This window comes from Aquila chrysaetos (assembly GCF_900496995.4).
Source record: "Aquila chrysaetos chrysaetos chromosome W unlocalized genomic scaffold, bAquChr1.4 W_unloc_2, whole genome shotgun sequence".
NCBI classification, from domain to species: Eukaryota; Metazoa; Chordata; class Aves; order Accipitriformes; family Accipitridae; genus Aquila; species Aquila chrysaetos.
In genome coordinates this window covers 739351-760070 of record NW_024470322.1, presented here as the reverse complement: position 1 = coordinate 760070, position 20720 = coordinate 739351, and the positions used below count along the sequence as shown (strand labels likewise).

At 44.2% G+C, this 20720-nt stretch overlaps 1 protein-coding gene across 8 annotated transcripts in view; it reads left to right on the top strand.

Moving 5' to 3' along the window:
• Positions 1-20720, top strand: part of LOC121232936 (protein patched homolog 1-like) — a 112316-nt gene that overhangs the window by 42537 nt on the left and 49059 nt on the right. For all 8 annotated transcript variants that reach the window (XM_041121434.1, XM_041121435.1, XM_041121433.1 and 5 more), the window contains 3 exons: positions 12417-12535; positions 14400-14805; positions 15289-15598. In XM_041121434.1, the coding sequence (XP_040977368.1) occupies positions 12417-12535; positions 14400-14805; positions 15289-15598 (835 nt within the window). The remainder of the gene's footprint in view (positions 1-12416; positions 12536-14399; positions 14806-15288; positions 15599-20720) is intronic.

The following is a 20720-nucleotide window of genomic DNA, read 5'->3' as shown; positions in this document are numbered from 1 at the left end:
TTCTCTTTGAGCCCCTGACCTACCCAGAGGAAGCAAGGGCTGCATTTTTTCTTAATACCTGAGGCAATTATTGCTGTTTTCAGCAATGTAAGCATGCCTGCATTAAGCTATTAAATGGTAAAGTGTTCATGATTGCAGATACATGACCAACATTAGTAACTTGTTTACAATTTTCTTCTCAATAGGCAATTTGGTAGTGAATAACAGAGAAAGTAAAGGAGAATATAGGCACTGGTTTGCTGCATAGTTGAGCAGATATCTGTGTCATCTTAAACTAGAGCTTTAGTCCTAAATAGTTAACAGTATTTAGTTCTGCTGACTTGCCAAAACCTAGATCTCTCTTCTTGCAGGGGATATGACAGTGAATTGTTTTATATTATGGCAAAGACCAATTTGAGTGTGTGAAATATTTCTGAAGTGTAACACTTCTTTTGGAAGAAGTGATTTATGTCATCTAAATCTCAGGGTACCCAGTCTGCTGAGCTGGAAGACAGAGACAGGGAGCAGAATGAAGCCCTCATAATCTAAGGGAAAATGGTTAGCAACCTGCTACACCACTTCTTAGTCCATGGGGCTGGATGGGATCCACCCAAGGGTGCTGAGGGAGCTGGTGGAAGTGCTCACCAAGCCACTTTCCATCATTTATCAGCAGTCCTGGCTAACCGGGGAGGTCCCAGTTGACTGGAGGTTAGCAAATGTGATGATGCCCATCTACAAGAAGGGCTGCAAGGAGGATCTGGGGAACTACAGGCCTGTCAGTATGACCTTGGTGCCAGGGAAGGTTATGGAGCAGCTCATCTTGAGTGACATTACATAGCACGTAGAGGATAACAAGGTGATCAGGCCCAGTCAGCATGGGTTTGTGAAAGGCAGGTCTTGCTTGACTAACCTGATCTCTTTCTATGACAAGATGATCTGCTTGAGGGTAGGAAGGCTTTACAGAGGGATCTGGACAGGCTGCATTGATGGGCTGAGGCCAATCATATGAGATTCAACAAGGCTAAGTGCCAGGTCCTGCACTTGGATCACAACAACTCCATGCAGCGCTACAGGCTTGGGGAAGAGTGGCTGGAAAGTTGCCCCGCGGAAAAGGACCTGGGGGTGTTGGTCGATAGCTGGCTGAATATGAGCCAGCAGTGTGCCCAGGTGGCCAAGAAGGCCAAGAGCATCCTGGTTTGTATCAGAAATAGCGTGGCCAGCAGGACTAGGGAAGTGATCGTCCCCCTGTACTCGGCATTGGTGAGGCCACACCTTGAATACTGTGTTCCATTTTGGGCCCCTCACTACAAGAAAGACACTGAGGTGCTGGAGCGTGTCCAAAGAAGAGCAACAAAGCTGGTGAAGGGTCTGGAGCACAAGTCTTATGAGGAGCGGCTGAGGGAACTGGGGTTGTTTAGTCTGGAGAAAAGGAGGCTGAGGGGAGACCTTATCGCTCTCTACAACTACCTGAAAGGAGGTTGTAGTGAGGTGGGTGTCGGTCTCTTTTCCCAAGTAACAAGTGATAGGACAAGAAGAAATGGCCTCAAGTTGCACCAGGTGAGGTTTAGATTGGATATTAGGAAAAATGTCTTCACCGAAAGGGTTGTCAAGCATTGGAACAGGCTGCCCAGGGAAGTGGTTGAGTCACCAACCCTGGAGGTATTTAAAAGACATGTAGATATGTGTCTTGGGTTCAGCTGAGATGATAGAGTTAATTTTCACAAGAAGCTGGGAGGGGGCACAGCCAGGACAGCTGACCCAAAGTAGCCAAGGGTACCCCACAAAGAATTGAGTCAGACAACGGGACTCATTTCCAAAACAACCTCATAGACACCTGGGCCAAAGAGCATGGCATTGTGTGGGTGCATCCCATCCATATCATGCACCAGCCACCAGGAAAACTGAACAACAGAATGGACTGCTAAAAACTACACTGACAGTATTGGAGGGTGGAACCTTCAAACACTGGGATACACATTTAGCAAAAGCCACCTGGTTAGTCAACACCAGAGGATCTGCCAATTGGGGTGGTCCTGCCCAGTCAGAACTTTTACGTACTGTAGAAGGGGATAAAGTCCTTGTAGTGCACTGTCGTGGTTTAACCCCAGCCAGCAACTAAGCACCACGCAGCCGCTCACTCACTCCCCCCCCACCCAGTGGGATGGGGGAGAAAATCGGAAAAAAAGAAGCAAAACCCACGGGTTGAGATAAGAACAGTTTAATAGAACAGAAAAGAAGAAACGAATAATGATAATGATGACACTAATAAAATGACAACAGCAATAATGAAAGGATTGGAATGTACAAATGATGCGCAGTGCAATTGCTCACCACCCACCGACCGACACCCAGCTAGTCCCCCAGCGGCGATTCCCCGCCCCCACTTCCCAGTTCCTATACTAGATGGGACGTCACATGGTATGGAATACCCTGTTGGTCACTTTGGGTCAGGTGCCTTGGCTGCGTCCTGTGCTAACTTCTTGTGCCCCTCCAGCTTTCTCACTGGCTGGGCATGAGAAGCTGAAAAATCCTTGACATGAGTCTAAACACTACTAGCAGCAACTGAAAACATCAGTGTTATCAACATTCTTCTCATACTGAACTCAAAACATAGCACCGTACCAGCTACTAGGAAGACAGTTAACTCTATCCCAGCTGAAACTAGGACATGCACATAAAAAATATGTTAGGGAAGACAGTCTGGGTTACTCCTGCCTTGGGCAAATGCAAACCCACTGTGGGACTGCTTTTGCTCAAGGACCTGGGTGCACTTGGTGGGTGATGCAGAAGGATGGGGAAGTCTGATGTGTGCCTCCAGGGGACTGGATTTTAGGTGAGAATAGCCAATGAATCAAATTGTATGATGTTAGTTGCTATATAACCCTGCCACTGTATGTCATCATACTATAGTTGTTATATGCCATATTAATGTGTCGTGGTTTAAACCCAGCCAGCAACTAAGCACCACGCAGCCCGCTTACTCACTTCCCCCCACCCAGTGGGATGGGGGAGAGAATCTGGAAAAAAAAGTAGAACTCGTGGGTTGAGATAAGAACAGTTTAATAGAACAGAAAGGAAGAAACTAATAATAATAACAATAATAAAATGACAATAGCAATAATAAAAGGATTGGAATACACAAAACAAGTGATGAACAATGCAATTGCTCACCACTTGCTGACCGACGCCCAGTTAGTTCCCTAGCAGCGATCCACCCCCACCCCCACTCCCCCCATTTTATATACTAGGCATGATGTCACATGGTATGGAATACCCCCTGTTGGCCACTTTGGGTCAGTTGCCCTGGCTGTGTCCCCTCCCGACTTCTTGTGCCCCTCCAGCCTTCTTGCTGGCTGGGCATGAGAAGCTGAAAAATCCTTGACTTTAGACTAAACATTACTTAGCAACAACTGAAAACATCAGTGTGTTATCAACATTCTTCTCATACTAAATCCAAGACATAGCACTATACCAGCTGTTAGAAAGAAAATTAACTCTATCCCAGCTGAAACCAGGACAGCCATATCAGTGGTATTACAGTAAGAATCACCCAAATCACTGAAGGATGGACTTTGATGAAACTGAGCAAAGTACAGCAGTGATGGAACTTTGTGGTGGGTTGACCCTGGCTGGGCGCCAGGTGCCCACCAAAGCCTCTCTATCACTCCCCTTCCTCAACTGGACAGGGGAGAGAAAATATAATGAAAGGTTCGTGGGTCAAGATAAGGACAGTTTAATAAAGCAAAAGCAAAGATCACGTGCGAAAGCAAAGGAAAACAAAAGATTTTATTCTCTACTTCCCATCAGCAGGCGATGTCTGGCCACTTCCTGGGAAGCAGGGCTTCAGTACTCATAGCAGTTGCTCCAGAAGACCCCTTTTCCATTTCCCTTTACTTAGCTTTTATAGCTGAGCTGATGTCATATGGTATGGAATATCTGTTTGGGTCAGCTGCTATGTCCCCTCCCAAGATCCTGCCCACCCCCAGCCTGCTGGTGAGGGGGTGGGAAATGTTGGAGAGACAGCCTTGATGCTGTGCAAGCACTGCTCAGCAGTAGCCAAAACACTGGTGTGTTATCAACACCTTTCTAGCTACCATCACAGAGCACAGCACTATGAGGGCTGCTATGGGGAGAATTAACTCCATCTCAGCCAGACCCAATAAAAACCTGAACTGGCTTCAGCAACTGGCGCCCAGCAACTCCTCAAGACCAATGTCTTCAACCTGCAGACCGTGGGCGTGGCCCACGCCAAATGCACCAGCCACGAGCTCCGGATGCAGCATGCAACAATCCAATGCCACACACCATCTCTCCTACCCTGACAGACTGTTACAACAGATGGAGCCCCAAAGTCATGGATTAAATGAACTCAACGGACACGTTAGAGGGATGGCCCATAGACTAAGGGAATGATATCTCTGCGTGCGTATATATATCAAACACAGGGAAAGTGGTGGTGATTAATTGGAAAGTGTAGGATCTAGGCATGACGTAGATGGTTGTATTGGGTTTGTGTGGCAAGGTTTTGGTAGCGGGGTGTGGGTAACAGGGGTGGCTTCTGTGAGAAGATGCCAAAAGCTTCCCCTGTGTCTGACAGAGCCAATACTAGCCGGCTCTAAGACAGACTTGCCACCGGTCAAGGCCGAGCCAATCAGTGATAGTGGTAGCGCCTCTGTGATAACATACCTAAGAAGGAAAAAAAGTTGCATCAGACACAGAAATGGCAGCCGGAGAGAGGAGTGAGAACATGTAAGAGAAACAACCCTGCAGACACCAAGGTCAGTGAAGAAGGAGGGGGAGGAGGTGCTCCACGTGCCAGAGCAGAGATTCCCCTGCAGCCCATGGTGAAGACCATGGTGAGGCAGGCTGTCCCCCTGCAGCCCATGGAGGTCCACGGTGGAGCAGATATCCACCTGCAGTCCGTGGAGGACCCCACGCCAGAGCAGGTGGGTGCCCGAAGGAGGCTGTGACCCCATGGGAAGCCCGTGCTGGAGCAGGCTCCTGGCAGGACCTGCGGATCTGTGGAGAGAGGAGCCCGTGGAGCAGGTTTTCTGGCAGGACTTGTGACCCTGTGGGGGACCCACGCTGGAGCAGTGTGCTCCTGAAGGACTGCACGCCATGGAAGGGACCCATGCTGGAGCAGTTTGTGAAGAACTGCAGCCCGTGGGAAGGACCCACGTTGGAGAAGTTTGTGGAAGACTGTCTCCTGTGGGAGGGACCCCACGCTGGATCAGGGGAAGAGTGTGATGAGTCCTGCCCCTGAGGAGGATGAAGCAGCAGAAATAACGTGTGATGAACTGACCATAAACCCCATTCCCCATCCCCCTGCACCGCTGGGGGGGTAGGTAGAGAATCCGGGAGTGAAGTTGTGCCCGGGAAGAAGGGAGGGGTGGAGGGAAGGTGTTTTGAGATTTGGTTTTATTTCTCATTACCCTACTCTGGTTGATTGGCAATAAATTAAGTTAATTTTCCCCAAGTGGAGTCTGTTTTGCCCGTGACGGTAATTGGTTGAGTGATCTCTCCCTGTCCTTATCTCGACCCATGAGCCCTTTGTTATATTTTCTCTCCCCTGTCCAGCTGAGGAGGGGGGAGTGATAGAATGGCTTTGGTGGGCACCTGGCGTCCAGCCAGGGTCAACCTACCACAGTGGTATAGAATAAGGGGTGGATAATGTCCTGGGTTTGGCTAGGATAGAGTTAATTTTTACAAGAAGCTGGGAGGGGACACAGCCAGGACAGCTGACCCAACTAGCCAAGGGAATATTCGGTACCATATGATGTCATGCTCAGTATATAACTGGGGAGCTGGCCAGGGGGAGGAGGGATCATGGCTCGGGAAAGGGCTGAGCGTCAGGTTCCAGGTGGTGAGCAATTGCATTGTGCATCACTTGCTTTATACATTCTTTTATTAGTATTATTCTTATTATTACTTCTTCTGTTCTTGTGTTGTCCTATTAAACTGTCCTTTTTTTGCCTTTTTCTTCCGATTGTCCTCCCCATCCGACAGGTGAGGGGGAGGAGTGAGCAAGCAGCTGCATGTTGCTTAGTTGCCAGCTGGGCTTAAACCACGACAATGTGGCATTTAGGGACATGGTTTAGTGGTGGACTTGGTAGTGTTAAGTTAATGGTTAGACTCAATGATCTTAAGGGTCTTTTCCAATCTAAATAATTCTATGATACTATGACTCTATTCTATAATCTGTGGCCCAAACTCAAACATCTAACATATCTTAAGCAGCAAAAAGGATACTGGAGATCTTCACTAGGAATCAGAATAGAGGTCCTATTTTCCCATTGTCTGACTTTGCAGTGACCATGCTTTATAGAAGCTACTTAAGCCTAAATGCCACTCTCCTAATAAGAACTCAACAGAGATGGGTCATTTTATCCTAGTCACGCTGCTGTGCTGCTTTCTTTGATCAAATTTTGCTCACCCTGTTCTCACTTCTCACATCAGAACATGGTAGGTTGCCTTTGGAATATCTGTGGAGACAACAGCTGTAATTGTTACTGCAATTTGAATATAAATTAAATTTATCTTTTTTTAAAATCTTTTTTTTTGCCTGCTGCCATGTCTTATGACTTGCTGTAAACTGAATCAGCAGAAGTTCAGAAAAGGAAGTCCATGTTGTCAAATGCATGGTGCTTTCAAAAAGTAAAACAAAAGACAAAGTTTCAGATGAAATTTCAACATATCCATGTATGAACATGTTGATATTATTCAGAATGACATCATGATCAAAGTTATTTTTAAGGCGGTGATTAATATGTAATCTATGTGTAGGTACATTTGGGTGTCCAGAAATGAATGTTTGAGTGGCTCAATCTTTTCTCAGATGCATCTGTAATCTGTCTTTCCTCACACATAGTAAACCCTTATATGTATATAAGAGATGGAAAACTGTGCAAAAAGGCCAACCAGAGACCTGTACTGAGAATTTATTGGTACTAGAGCAATCTGTGTATATGTTATGAACCACTGAAATTACAGCCCTTATTGTTGGAAATAACATCTATTACTTGCATTGTCAAGCTTTACTAGGTATAATCAAAACCAGTTAATGCATTTAATCATAGCATTCAGAATCAGATAACCATGGCAGATTTTGGTGGGTGGTCTGTATATATGGATTTCTTTATTCACAGTCTTCTTCCTCCCTCTCCCTCTTACTCAGGCTTGTTTAAACAAGAATTCCTTGTTGTCCTGGTTTCAGCTGGGATAGAGTTAATTGTCTTCCTAGTAGCTGGTACAGTGCTATGTTTTTGAGTTAGGTATGAGAAGAATGTTGATAACACTGATGTTTTCAGTTGTTGCTAAGTAGTGTTTAGTCTAAAGTCAAGGATTTTTCAGCTTCTCATGCCCAGCCAGCAAGAAGGCTGGAGGGGCACAAGAAGTTGGGAGGGGACAGAGCCAGGGCAGCTGACCCCAACTGGCCAAAGGGGTATTCCATACCATGTGATGTCACATCTGGTATATAAACTGGGGGGAGTGGGGGCAGGGGGATCGCCGCTCGGGGAATAACTGGGTGTCGGTCGGTGGGTGGTGAGCAATTGCATTGTGCCAATCACTTGTATATTCCAATCCTTTTATTAGTGTTATCATTTTCATTATTAGTTTCTTCTTTTCTGTTCTATTAAACCATTCTTATCTCAACCCACAAGTTTTACTTTTTTTCCGATTCTCTCCCCCATCCCACTGGGTGGGGGGGAAGTGAGTGAGCGGCTGCGTGGTGCTTAGTTGCTGGCTGGGGTTAAACCACGACACTTGTCATCTTTGATAGCTTTCTAGCAAAACTTAGAAAGCAATGAAATAGTGCAGTTTACTTTTCACAGATGCTGCCTTCTCATCTGGATAGTGAACTTTTAACAGATAGGCTTAAAAAAAGGATTGTTCTTGACCTTATTTTGCTCTTCATTTGCTTTCCTTAAGATATTGCAAAGTTTCCATAACTGTTGAGGACCAGTATCTGTAAAATAACCTAGCTGCTAGGGAGAATAAATGGTTTCCTGACTAGCCTTGCATGTGGAAGCCCAACTTTTACTTAGAAACTAATGTTTTGCATATCAGTGCTTTCTTTTTTCAGCTTCTGTTCTGTCAGCTAATGCAGTTCATTGATACCTGTGAGTTGTTCAGTTACTTTATGGAACTTAAACACTGCAAGTTTGTTGCTGTCATAGGAATTTGCTAGGGTTAACTCAGCAAAGTGGGTTAGCTCTTGCTGAGTTTAAAAATCACCATTTTCCATTTCTTTAAGTGAGTTGTTTGGGTTTTTTAATTAATTCACTTATGGGGATAAGGACTGTTTTAGCTTTTTAGCTGTTTGCATTTTTTTATCATTTGCTGATCTTATTAGCCCCTTATTTAAGGGGCTTTAGGTTTTGAGATGCTGAATGTATCCCAAGTACTCAGTTGCAAGAATCACCTGTAAGAGAGTGTTCAGGACTTTGAAGGAGTAGGTCCTGAGTTTTCAGATGTGTTGCATTTCTTAAAATCAGGGGGGGTGTCTAAGAAATCCCCTGAAAGTTTTTGAAGTTTGCTGTAGGAATGTCTTAAATATAGCATTTTCTTTTGAGTATAAATGAAGGAGGCATGGCAGAGTATAAGTACCACTGGGCTGAATTCTTTCTTCAGACAGAATATTTGGACACCTTTATGGAATAAATTCTGCCCTGGAAAGAGAAGACATAGCTTCATAAAAATTCACCTAACTTCTTGCTTGCACCAGAAATTTCCTCCCCCAACAGCAGAGGAATGGTATAGACTCACTAATGAATAAGGGTGGAACTTTGCCCAATAAGTTTTAGCAGTAACTTTTTTTTCCTCACAGTAGGAATGATAACTTTTTTTCCTAAATATAAAAGTGATTACCAGGTGGTGGTGGTAGGTTTGGGGGGAGAAAGAATATAAATTTTTAAGCTCACTCATTATCTTACTCTGCTGAAGCAGTTTGTCCCCTTCATCTTACCCAAGTCTTTTAGCTTTCCCTGCTTCTGATATGAGAATTTAACAAGCAAAAATAAAGCCTAAGGAGAAGAGGTGGGGAAAATCTGAGTCTGTATGTTGTCAGGAGGGAGCTGCAGATAGGCAGCGTAGGGTGGAAGTTTCCCTGACAGACCTCCTCATCTGTTCAGCATCTCTGGCTATACAGCACACCCATTCTCCTTGAGTGGGCTGCCAGGAATGGCAAATAGCAGCACATACCTTTGTCAGGGCCCCAGTCTATCATCCTGGCTCACTTCTTCCTTGCTGCCTTCAGCACAGACTGTCATTCTTCTGTTTCAGTTAACAGTTGCAGCAACAGCGTTAATATTTTAGGCTGTGTATTATTAAAAAATGCAAAATCAGAGCATGTTTCTTAATGTCTGCTTAATGGATTTTTTTACTTTTCTCTGATGTTCTTATTTCACTGAACTCCTTCAGTTAACACCTTTGAGTAAGCCCCATGTTTTTTCCCACTCTAATACTAATCTTACCTCTATTGATTTCAAGGAAAAGGCCTGAGGTCCTTTCCTCTCCTATTTGACCATTCCTCTCTGAAAGGGTGAAAGCAGATGCCCTGCCTGTTCCCAAAAATCCTCTGCTTGCTCTTGGCTCAGCTGCTGCTAGCAGATTGCCTGTACATTGGGAGATCTACTACCACAGACTTTTGTTGGTGCTTTTCTAATCAGTCACCATTACAGACTGCAGATATTGCCAAGATTAAGATCACATTTCTTCATATGTTCCCATTCCCAGCCACCAGACTTCTAAATAGTATTGGGGAGGGAAGGTGGTGGCTGATGCATCAGGTCAGACATAGTCACTCCTCAACAGTTCTTCCTTCCCCCCTTGCTAATCTGAATCTCAAACCACTTCTCCTTCCCTTGTCTCACTCGCTTCCAAGTGCCCCTGGAGTTGGGGATGTACAGCAGGAACTGAAAGGCACGCTGCACCTTATCAGTTCATGGGGTTTTTTTTGATGAGACAACAAATTCGAATTGATATATGAACAATATTTTCTGTATTTAATTGTGAAAACTGTGAAATGTTATGTCCTTGAGATGTTGGGGTGGAGGGTGAGTGAGAGAAAGTATATTATAAATGGGAAGTGTGGTGTTAAACTATAGGAATCTATCGAAATACAAGTCAGGATAGAGAGGCTTGTTTAGAAATATTTGACTTGCAGGATCAGTACATCACTACCAGTATGGCACAATGGAAAATCTAGTTGCTCTAAAAAGAGATGCCATGTTAATAGGTAAATTTACTATGTGTTGCTGGGATACTTTCGATTCTCCTTTAAAAATCAAATGTAAATATAACTAATGGCATCTCTGCCATGCATTTAAGTATTAGGTTTTGGGTTTAGCAGCATTTGGGATTCAAGGTCACTGGGGTCTATAAAGAACTGATAAGGCAGGAAGTGTTTATAGAAGCGAGCAGAAGTAGAGGACTTCAGTTAGTTTTTCAGGCATGCTGAGAGGTATAAGAATTCTTAGGCCAGGTCTCAGCTGATTTTTCCAAATCTCAGCAATTCATAGCTGATCCTTGATGGAAGCTCTTGGTTAGACACAATTAATTACTCATGATTTATGGGTGATTCAATTTTCAGTGGTTTAGCAGCAATAAGAGGGTGGTTGTATGAACTAGGTGCAACAAACACCTTGCTTGCAACAATAGCTGTTTGTTTTCCTGACAGATTCAGTCTGTTCTAGAGAGGATCAAAAGGAAATCACTTAATTTTAAAGTCTTGTCTATGACCTTACATACCTTTCTGTGTCGATATTCATAAATCATGAAATGGTCATGGGATCTTTTCTCTCAAAGATTAAAGTAATGATTAAATGCTAATTAGGCTTTAAACACTAGATAAACTCTATTTTAGTAGTTATGTCTCCAGCCAATCAGCAGGACTTTAAGGAGGCTGGAGACAACAAAAGAGAAACATCAGTAAGAACCACTTTTGTGTACAATATATTTATGATTGAAATAACTATACAGTGTTTACATACATAACTGATTCTGTCATTCTCAGAAAAGTAAAAGCAAGAACTAGTCTTTTTATTATAATTTACAGCTTCAGAACCCTAAAAATCATTCAGTAGATTACTATGATTTTCACAGATAAGAGACACAAAAATACAAAATTGCATTATTTAGGGTCACATAAGTTGAGCATTTTTAAAACATGAATTTTGGATGTCTCATCTTTTGAGTTGCCAATTTTAAGGGCTGATTTTCAACATCAAAAGCAGCCATTGATCTGTGTTGGAAAAAGGATGGCTCATTTACATCAGGTCAGGCACTTAATTTGTGTAATCCAATTTTAGACCTTTTTTTGACCGTTTGAACCCAAATGGTGTTTACTTCAGAAGTTACAGGTGGAGGCACTTGATAATTTATATGCTTACCTCAGCCTGAAACTGGGCTACTATAGATGCCTACTGATTATATAATGAGTAAAATATAAGGGTTTCCTCTTTTTTTATCTGTTGATGGCTCAACTATTTTTTCCCAGGTTTTTTGGGGAAAACAAAAAAATTCTTCAATGACTTATCCTTATCTCTACTATTCTACTACTATCTTCCAAATCCATCTGTGCCCAAGTTTTCCCTTTGTAAGGCTAGTGATCTTAGCTATGTTTTATTGCAAATAAATACCATTAACAATGAATGATAGATGTTGCACCACATATGTTTATAGAGATTCTCTGGGAATCTCTGTGTAGGAAACAGTTATGGTTTGAAGTGGGGGGTTGTTTTTCTTTAAATAACGATCATTTTGCAAATTAACTTAACCATTCTTGTTCCAGTTTACAACTCATTTTGGTAGACTGGCTCATTAATCAAGTTCTGTCAAGACACAAGCAGGAGAGTTCAACAGATAATCCCAAAATGTCACTCTTTTTTTTGCTGGACTTTAAGTACATCAAATGCATAGTGTTTTACTAAATAGAGCAGTTTCATTAAAATTTAATTAAACCTTTATTTCATTACTGATTTAATAATGTGCTTTAATGTTATTGTGGTACTTAAATTACTTCAGATCCCTTAAATGTGAGAACTTCAGTCCTAGTTCCAGGTTTACTTTTGCTTCCATCTTTTTGTACTGTGAGACTCTAAATAGGGCAGAATCTCATATAAAAGTGTAATTTATTGATGAGACTGTTTTTTCCACTTTAAAAATCTTGGTGCCACCACATCTCTAGGTATAGAGATATTAAAATAATATGAAGGTTAATATTAAAAGAAATTAACTACAGTAGGCCTACCATAATGAAACTGGGATGTAAAAATATACCCCCCAGTTCCCTCAGGGGGAAGCTTGAAAGGGTCTGATGAGTAAACATGATAAATAGGTGGATGGGTGAGAACTGAAAGGAGGCTTTATGCTTTGTAAAGCCAATGCCCTAAATGAAGCTTAGGAATGACTTCACTTCTCTTATGATTTATCTCTAGGCAGCAGTTGTGGTGGTATTCAACTTTGCTATGGTTTTGCTGATTTTTCCTGCTATCCTGAGCATGGACCTTTATCGTCGGGAAGACAGGAGACTGGATATATTCTGCTGTTTTACAAGGTGAGAATGTGTGATAGAATTACAGTATATGAGGTGCATCCTTTTTGTGATCACCAATCAGTGCTACTACCCCTTGTCAGGAGTGGGAGCTCTTCTTTGCAGCAGGACAGCAGGAGGGTCAGTATGTTATTGTCATGGTTTTATTGCTGAATTACATTTGCTACCTTGTTTTTTTTATCTGACTGAGGGGAAAAGTTAAAAGGCATTTCACACACACACATGCACACACTTTTTCCTTTTTTCATATGTACATCCATTTTAGCCATTGGAGGACAACTTTCTGGAAGCATGTAAAAGCCATGCTTTAGTAATATCTGTATTTTTAGAATTTTATGGGGTACTGCAGTGTGTCCAGTGCTGGTATTGGGTAACCTTGGAAGACTTGATTCCAGTCTCTTATGGAAGACTGTAAATAACTTGGGTACTCAGAAGCCTTACTTATACTTAATCACTATGTGCTAATTTTTATGCTTTTTATGCCTTGAAATGTAAATGCATAAAAATAATGCAAAAACTATAAAATTACTTCCATTTAGCCCAGTTTTTCATAGGACTATGAGGAATTCAGAATGATCAGTACCATTACAAGATAGTGATTGATAAACTTTCTGTTATGGCTCCAATAATAATTTAGAATGATAGTATGCACACTCTTACCTAATACACATCCAGCTCTGAGGGTAGGGGCAGGCTAGGAGGAAGCTACTGTCATGAGCGGAGCCACCACTTAGAGATAAAGCATATTTTCTACATTAGTTTTTGCTTTTGCCTGCAATGAAAAGGATAAGCTGCATTTCTATACATGTACTCTCACATGCATGTCATAACCAGGATGTAGAGAAACCCCCTTGTGTCCTCTTAGCCTTTCACACCCACGTAGGAGCAGACACAGTTTGACCTTTTTAACTTCCATGCCAAAGAAAGAAGGTGCTTTCCTAAATTTGTTTTTGAGGGAGTCATTAGAACAGGGAGTTGATCACAAGCCAGGACTCCTGCTTTTTGTTTCTGATTCAGCCATAGTTTCACTGGATGGTCTAATGTGCTTGAATTTTGGAACCCTGATTCTCAGAAGTACAGGGCAGTCAGACCTTCCTTTTATTCCCCCATCTAAAGTTGTACCAAATGTGAATCAGAATTTGGGCCCATGTACATATGAAGAAATTCAGTTAATAAGAGTTTGCTTTGTTTAGGTAGGCAACATTTTCTTCCTTTTTGTAGGATTTTTCCACTTGGTGAAAAATCTCTGATACTGTTTTCTATCAGCAATTTGTTTTTATTTACAGAAGGAGGCTTGTTTATGACTTTTTTTTAATAAACTAGGTATCCATTATGTTCTTGCATAGACTACAATGAAGGGAATGCTTCAAAAAAATGCTTCTGTAATTTTGTCTCCTCATGTTGCCCGTCCTTCCTGGGAATTAATCCTTGTATATTTTTACATGCATTTACATTTTGATCTTCTAAATAGTTTAATTATCAGCATGGTTGTGTAGATGTAAACTCACACACACATATCATGCATTCAGACTGTGTGAAACTACCTTGTTATTGACCTGATTAGCATGTGTAATTAATAGAGTGATGTGAGTGGATGCCAGTGTCTTTAGACAAATGCTGGTTCCTTCTCTCTTGGGCACAAGAAACATGTGCAGAAACAGGCTCAGAGGCCTACACTTTAAACCATGTCTAAGAAATATTTCCTAAAAGTGCAGAAGGAAATCCTCATGAAAACATTATGCTTAATTAACATAAACAATTTAATAGTAGTAGAAGCAGTCTCAGATGGAAGCAGATTATCCTATCTAGCCTGATTAAAATAAAGACCTATCTAAATGTGAACAGATGTTTTTCTCTTCTCTTGCAGTCCGTGTGCCACTAGAGTGATTCAGATTGATCCTCGAGCATATGTGGAAAACAGTGATAATACTTGCTACAGTCTTCCACCCTCATACAGCAGTCACAGTTTTGCGCATGAAACTCAGATTACAATGCAGTCTACAGTGCAGTTGCGCACAGAATATGATCCTCATGCACAGGTGTACTACACCACAGCAGAGCCTTGCTCAGCAATATCTGTGCAGCCAGTAACAGTGACGCAAGATAATCATCTCAGCTGCCAGAGCCCAGAAAGCACAAGCTCGGCAAGAGATTTGCTTTCCCAATTCTCAGACTCCAGTATGCATTGCTTTGAGCCACCCTGTACTAAATGGACACTCTCTTCTTTTTCAGAAAAGCATTATGCTCCATTCCTGCTAAAACCAAAAGCTAAGGTAATCAGAAAACTATTTACCTGTTTTTCAAAAATAGACTTCTGCCTTGCCCAGTAGGAAAATTATCCTGACAATAGTATTAAATATCAGGAATAAATAGAATTATTTTGGAATTACAATTCTTAATAATTTTACACCTAATTTCATACTTTAAAAGTTTTATCTTGATAGTGTTGTAGTGACATACTTTTCAAATGTAAGTTATGAGTGAGGTTTTGGTGACTTTCAGTAACCTAAGCTCATGAACAGTGAAACTAAATCTACTTTTTAACTTCATCACCATATAAATTTCCTGTTCATGATCTAGAGCCCCTTCACTAAAACACAAATTAGTTTGGCCTTGTAGTGTGTGTGTGCATAAATATATAAAAGCTTAAAAGTATAGTGATGGGTATTAATTTTGAACCTGGTTCTGTGTGCCATTATGAGTTATTAATTTCTTTAGGAACATAAAACCAAATGCATTTCCATTTTCTGTTGCAGATTGTGGTTATTTTTCTTTTTCTGGGTTTACTTGGGCTCAGCCTTTATGGAACTACCCGTGCTAGAGATGGACTGAATCTCACAGACATTGTACCACGAGAAACCCAGGAATATGACTTTATTGCAGCACAGTTCAAGTATTTCTCTTTTTACAACATGTATATAGTGACACAGAAAGCAGACTATCCCAATGTCCAGCACTTACTTTATGAACTTCACAAAAGTTTCAGTAATGTGACATACGTTTTGTTGGAAGAGGATAAGCAGCTTCCCAAAATGTGGTTGCACTACTTTCGAGACTGGCTGCAAGGTAAGAGAGAATTGCATGAACTTTTCTTTTTAATTCTACAGTAGCAAGCAATTATTCACTGTAGTAATGCTCTCCTCTCCCAATACGGTCACATGGTTTAAAGCGTACTAGCAGGAGGGAAAATGCCTAGGTTCTGATCCAAACTCAGACATCAATTTGCTGTTTCTCCAACAGTTCACTTAAATTCTTTGTGGCTAAGTTTACTCCCCAATAAAGCAGTTTTGGAGCTTTAAAAGATTATATCCATGAAAGGTCATCTCACGTCATTAATTTCTAAGTGGCTAATGAGGAATTCTGCTTTATAATTAATGGACAAATATGGCCCAGTTTCTTGGGAAGATAAATGTTTGCTGAGTGTTTTGAGAACAGTCACTCGCCAAGGCGATCAGCTCCAGTACAGGCGTGTTCCGCAGTGGAGCAGGGGATCGCAGCATACAGGGGGGGTCTCCTGAGCCGGGGAAACCCCAGGAGAGTGTGAAGACCCGCCAGGAGCCGGTAGCTCTCAGGAGAGAGAGCGGCTGACGAGGCATGGGCAGGGCCAGGAGTAACGACGGCCACCCTCCACTCCCACAAAAGGCAGCCCTAGGGAGTGCTAGCGACTAGGACAGGCAAACAGGGTGTGGTGCGGCAGTTTACGCGAGAGGGCCCCTCTTCAAAGGAGGGACATTCCACTGGCCGAGCGGAGAAGCTTGAAGTCCACATAACCCAGCAACCGGGCACCGTTCTGTGACCATCTGCGCAGGTCATGGGCACTCATCCTACCTGACCCTCAAGGCAGAATGGTGGGCACTCGCCTGAGAGCAAAGGCTGCAGCTCCGGCTAGGGGGTCTGCACCATCTACCCCAGTGGTGGCCGATGCCTCTACCCAGACAGAGCTGCTGAAGGGAGAGGCTGCAGTGCAGACCTCAGACTGCAGGAAGTGCCTAGACCTTTCTCCTGGGGCAAGGACAGGCAGCAGACCTGCCTGCAAAAGGTGTGCCCAGGTGGAGGACCTCCTGCAGCAGGAGGGTGAGCTGCAGGAGGTGGTGAGAAGGCTGTGTAGCATCAGGGAGGCTGAGAATGAGTTAGATAGCTGGTTCCAAGTGCAGTCTGCAGTGGACCCACAGCCAAACAGCCAAAAACTCACCCACCAGCACACACGGAAGGGAGGGGGGCCAAGAATGCAGAAGAATGGAAGCTTGCAATGGCAAGGACCTACAGGAGGAAGAGACTTCCACCGAAGCCTAAGGTGCCCTTGCAGAACCACTTCACCACTCTGCAGACTGAAGAGGAAAGACCCGTCACATCAGGAGAGACGCTGGAGCTGAGTAAGGCAGCCCGATCTCCTCCCCGTATAACAAGCAGCACAACTAAGAAAAGGTGATAGCAGTAGGTGACTCTCTCCTGACAGGTACAGAGGCACCCATCTGCCAACCTGATGTGCTCTCTAGAGAGGTGTGCTGCTTACAGGGGGCTCATATCAGGGACATCACCGAGAGACTACGAAGCCTTGTACAGTCCACTGACTATTATCCGCTGCTGTTGTTTCACATGGGCACCAGTGATACATCCAGGAGCAGTCTGAGGAGTATCAAGAAGGATTACAGAGCCCTGGGAGCGGTGGTAAGGGACTCTGGAGTGCAGGTAGTTTTTTCCTCAATCCTCCTGGTCAAAGGGAAGGGGTTTGAAAGGGCCAGTCGAATCTGGTGAATCAACAAATGGTTATAGGACTGGTGCCACAGCCAGGAGTTTGGCTGCTTAGACCATGGCACTCGCTTTGAGAAACCTGATCTACTGGGGGCTGATGGGGTCCATCTGTCAGAGAAGGGGAAGAGCATCTTTGGTCATAGGCTTGCCAAGCTGGTGAAGAAGGCTTTAAAGTTGCTGGGGGAGGGGAACCTCAATCCATCCCACTCCTACCAGTTTGATGCCAGTGCCAGCAATAGATGCCCAGAGCCTGGAGAGGGATCACAGGTCATCAGGAGAGCACCTGAAGAGCAGCACAAAGGAATCCCAGCCACTCCAGCCAGTAAGTCAGCTTCATTGGGGGCCCAACTTAAATGCCTCTATGCAAATGCACATAGCATGGGGAATAAACAAGAAGAGTTAGAGACGTGCGCATGCTTGCAGGGCTATGATCTTATTGGCATCATGGAGATGTGGTGGGATGGCTCCTATGACTGGAGTGTTGGAATGGAAGGATACAGGCTCTTTAGGAAGGATAGGCAGGGGAGATGAGGAGGGGGTGTCACCCTCTATGTCAATGACCAGCTGGAGTGCATGGAGCCCTGCCTGGGGATGGATGAGGAGCTGACTGAGAGCCTATGGGTCAGGATTAAAGGGAGGGCAGGGACAGGTGACATTATAGTGGGGGTCTGCTACAGACCACCTGACCAGGAAGACCGAGCAGATGAGGCCCTCTATAGAGAGATAGGAGCAGCCTCACATTCACAAGCTCTCGCCCTCATGGGGGACTTCAAGCACCCCAATATCTGTTGGAGGGACAACATGGCAGGGCATAAGCAATCCAGGAGGTTCCGGAATGCGTTGATGACAACTTCCTTCTCCAAGTGATGGAGGAACCAATGAGGAGAGGTGCTATGCTGGACCTTGTTCTCACCAACAAGGAGGGGCTGGTGAGGAATGTGAAGCTCAAGGCCAGCCTTGGCTGCAGTGACCATGAAATGGTGGAGTTCAGAATCCTTAGGGCATTGAGGAGGGCACACAGCAAGCTCACTACCCTGGACTTCAGGAGAGCAGACTTTGGCTTCTTCAGGTATCTGCTTGGTAGAGTACCATGGGATAAAGCCCTGCGGGGAAGAGGGGCCCAAGAAAGCTGGTTAATATTCAAGGATCACCTCCTCCAAGCTCAGGAGCGATGCATCCCAACAAAGAGGAAATCAGGCAAAAACGCCAGGAGGCCTGCATGGATGAACAAGGAGCTCCTGGACAAACTCAAACGCAAAAAGGAAGCCTACAGAGGGTGGAAGCAAGGACAGGTAGCCTGGGAGGAATACAGAGAAATTGTCTGAGCAGCCAGGGATCAGGTTAAGAAGGCTAAAGCCCTGATAAAATTAAATCTGTCCAGGGATGTCAAGGGTAACAAGAAAAGCTTCTATAGGTACATTGGTGATAAAAGGAAGACTAGGGAAAATGTGGGCCTGCTGCTCCAGAAGGAAATGGGAGACCTGGTTACCCAGGACATAGAGAAGGCTGAGGTAGGTACTCAAGACTTTTTTGCCTCAGTCTTCACCAGCAAGTGCTCCAGCCACACCACCCAAGTCGCAGAAGGCAAAGGCAGGGACTGGGAGAATGAAGAACTGCCCACCATAGGAGATCAGGTTTGAGACCATCTAAGGAACCTGAAGGTGCACAAATCCATGGGACCTGATGAGATGCATCTGTGGGTCCTGTATTGGGTCTGGCTGAGATGGAGTTAATAGTCCCCATAGCAGCCCTCATAGAGCTGTGCTCTGCATTAGTAGCTAGAGAGGTGTTGATAACACACCAGTGTTTTGGCTACTGCTGAGCAGCGCTGGCACAGCATCAAGGCTGTCTCCCCAACATTTTTGCCCCCCCCCTCAATGGCAGGCTGGGGCAGGGCAAGATCTTGGGAGGGGACATAACCAGGACAGCTGACCTAAACTAACCAAACAGATATTCCATACCATATGACGTCAGCCCAGATATAAAAGCTAAGTAAAGGGAGACGGAAGGGGGAGGCATTTTTGTCTTCCGGAGCAACCACTACGCGTACTGAAGCCCTGCTTCCCAGGAAGTGGCTAGACATCGCCTGCTGATGGGAAGTAGAGAATAATATCATTTGTTTTTCTTTGCTTTCACGTGCGACCTTTGCTTTCACTTTATTAAACTGTCCTTATCTTGACCCATGAGCCTTTTGTTATATTTTCTCCCCCCTGTCCAGCTGAGAAGGGGGAGTGATAGAGCGGCTTTGGTGGGCACCTGGCACCCAGCCAGGGTCAACCCACCACAGGTCCTCAGGGAACTGGCGGATGAAGTTGCTAAGCCACTCTCCATCATATTTGAGAAGTTGTGGCAGTCCAGGGAAGTTCCCACTGACTGGAAAAGGGGAAACATAACCCCCATTTTTAAAAAGGGAAAAAAAGAAGACCAGGGGAACTATAGGCCAGTCAGTCTCAACTCTGTGCCCAGCAAGATCATGGAGCGGATCCTCCTGGAAACTATGCTAAAGACACATGGAAAATAAGGAGGTGATTGGTGACAGCCAACATGGCTTCACTAAGGGCAAATCGTGCCTGACAAATTTGGTGGCCTTCTACGACGGGGTTACAGCATTGGTGGATAAGAGAAGAGCAACTGATGTCATCTACCTGGACTTATCGCTGTCTACAACTACCTGAAAGGGGGTTGTAGTGAGGTGAATGTTGGTCTCTTCTGTCAGGTGGCTGGAGATAGGACGAGAGGAAATGGCCTCAAGTTGAGGCAAGGGAGATTTAGGTTAGGTATTAGGAAAAATTTTTTTAATGAGAGGGTTGTCAAACATTGGAATAGGCTGCCCAGGGAAGTGGTTGAGTCACCATCCCTGGAGATATTCAAAAAGTGAGTGGACAGGGTACTTCAGGACATGGTTTAGTGGCTTGGTTAAATGTTGGACTCGATGATCTTGAAGGTCTTTTCCAACCTAAATGATTCTATGATTCTATGACTCTATGACTTGTGCAAAGCATTTGACGCTGTCCCGCACAACATCCTTGTCTCTAAATTGGAGAGACATGGATTTGACGAGTGGACCACTTGGTGGATAAGGAATTGGCTGGATGATCACACTCAAAGAGTTGCGGTCAGTGGCTCAATGTCCAAGTGGAAACCAGTAATGAGTGGTGTTCCTCAAGGGTCCATACTGGGACCTATACTATTCAATATCTTCATCAAAGATGTAGACAGTGGGATCAAGTGCACCCTCAGCAAGTTTGCTGATGACACCAAGCTGTGTGGTGCAGTCAACACTGGAGGGAAGGGATGCCATCCAGAGGGACCTTGACAGGCTTGAGAGGTGAGCCCATGCAAACCTCATGAAGTTCAACAAGGCCAAGTGCAAGGTCCTGCACCTGGGTCAGGGCAATCCCAAGCACAAATACAGGCTGGGCGATGAGTGGATTGA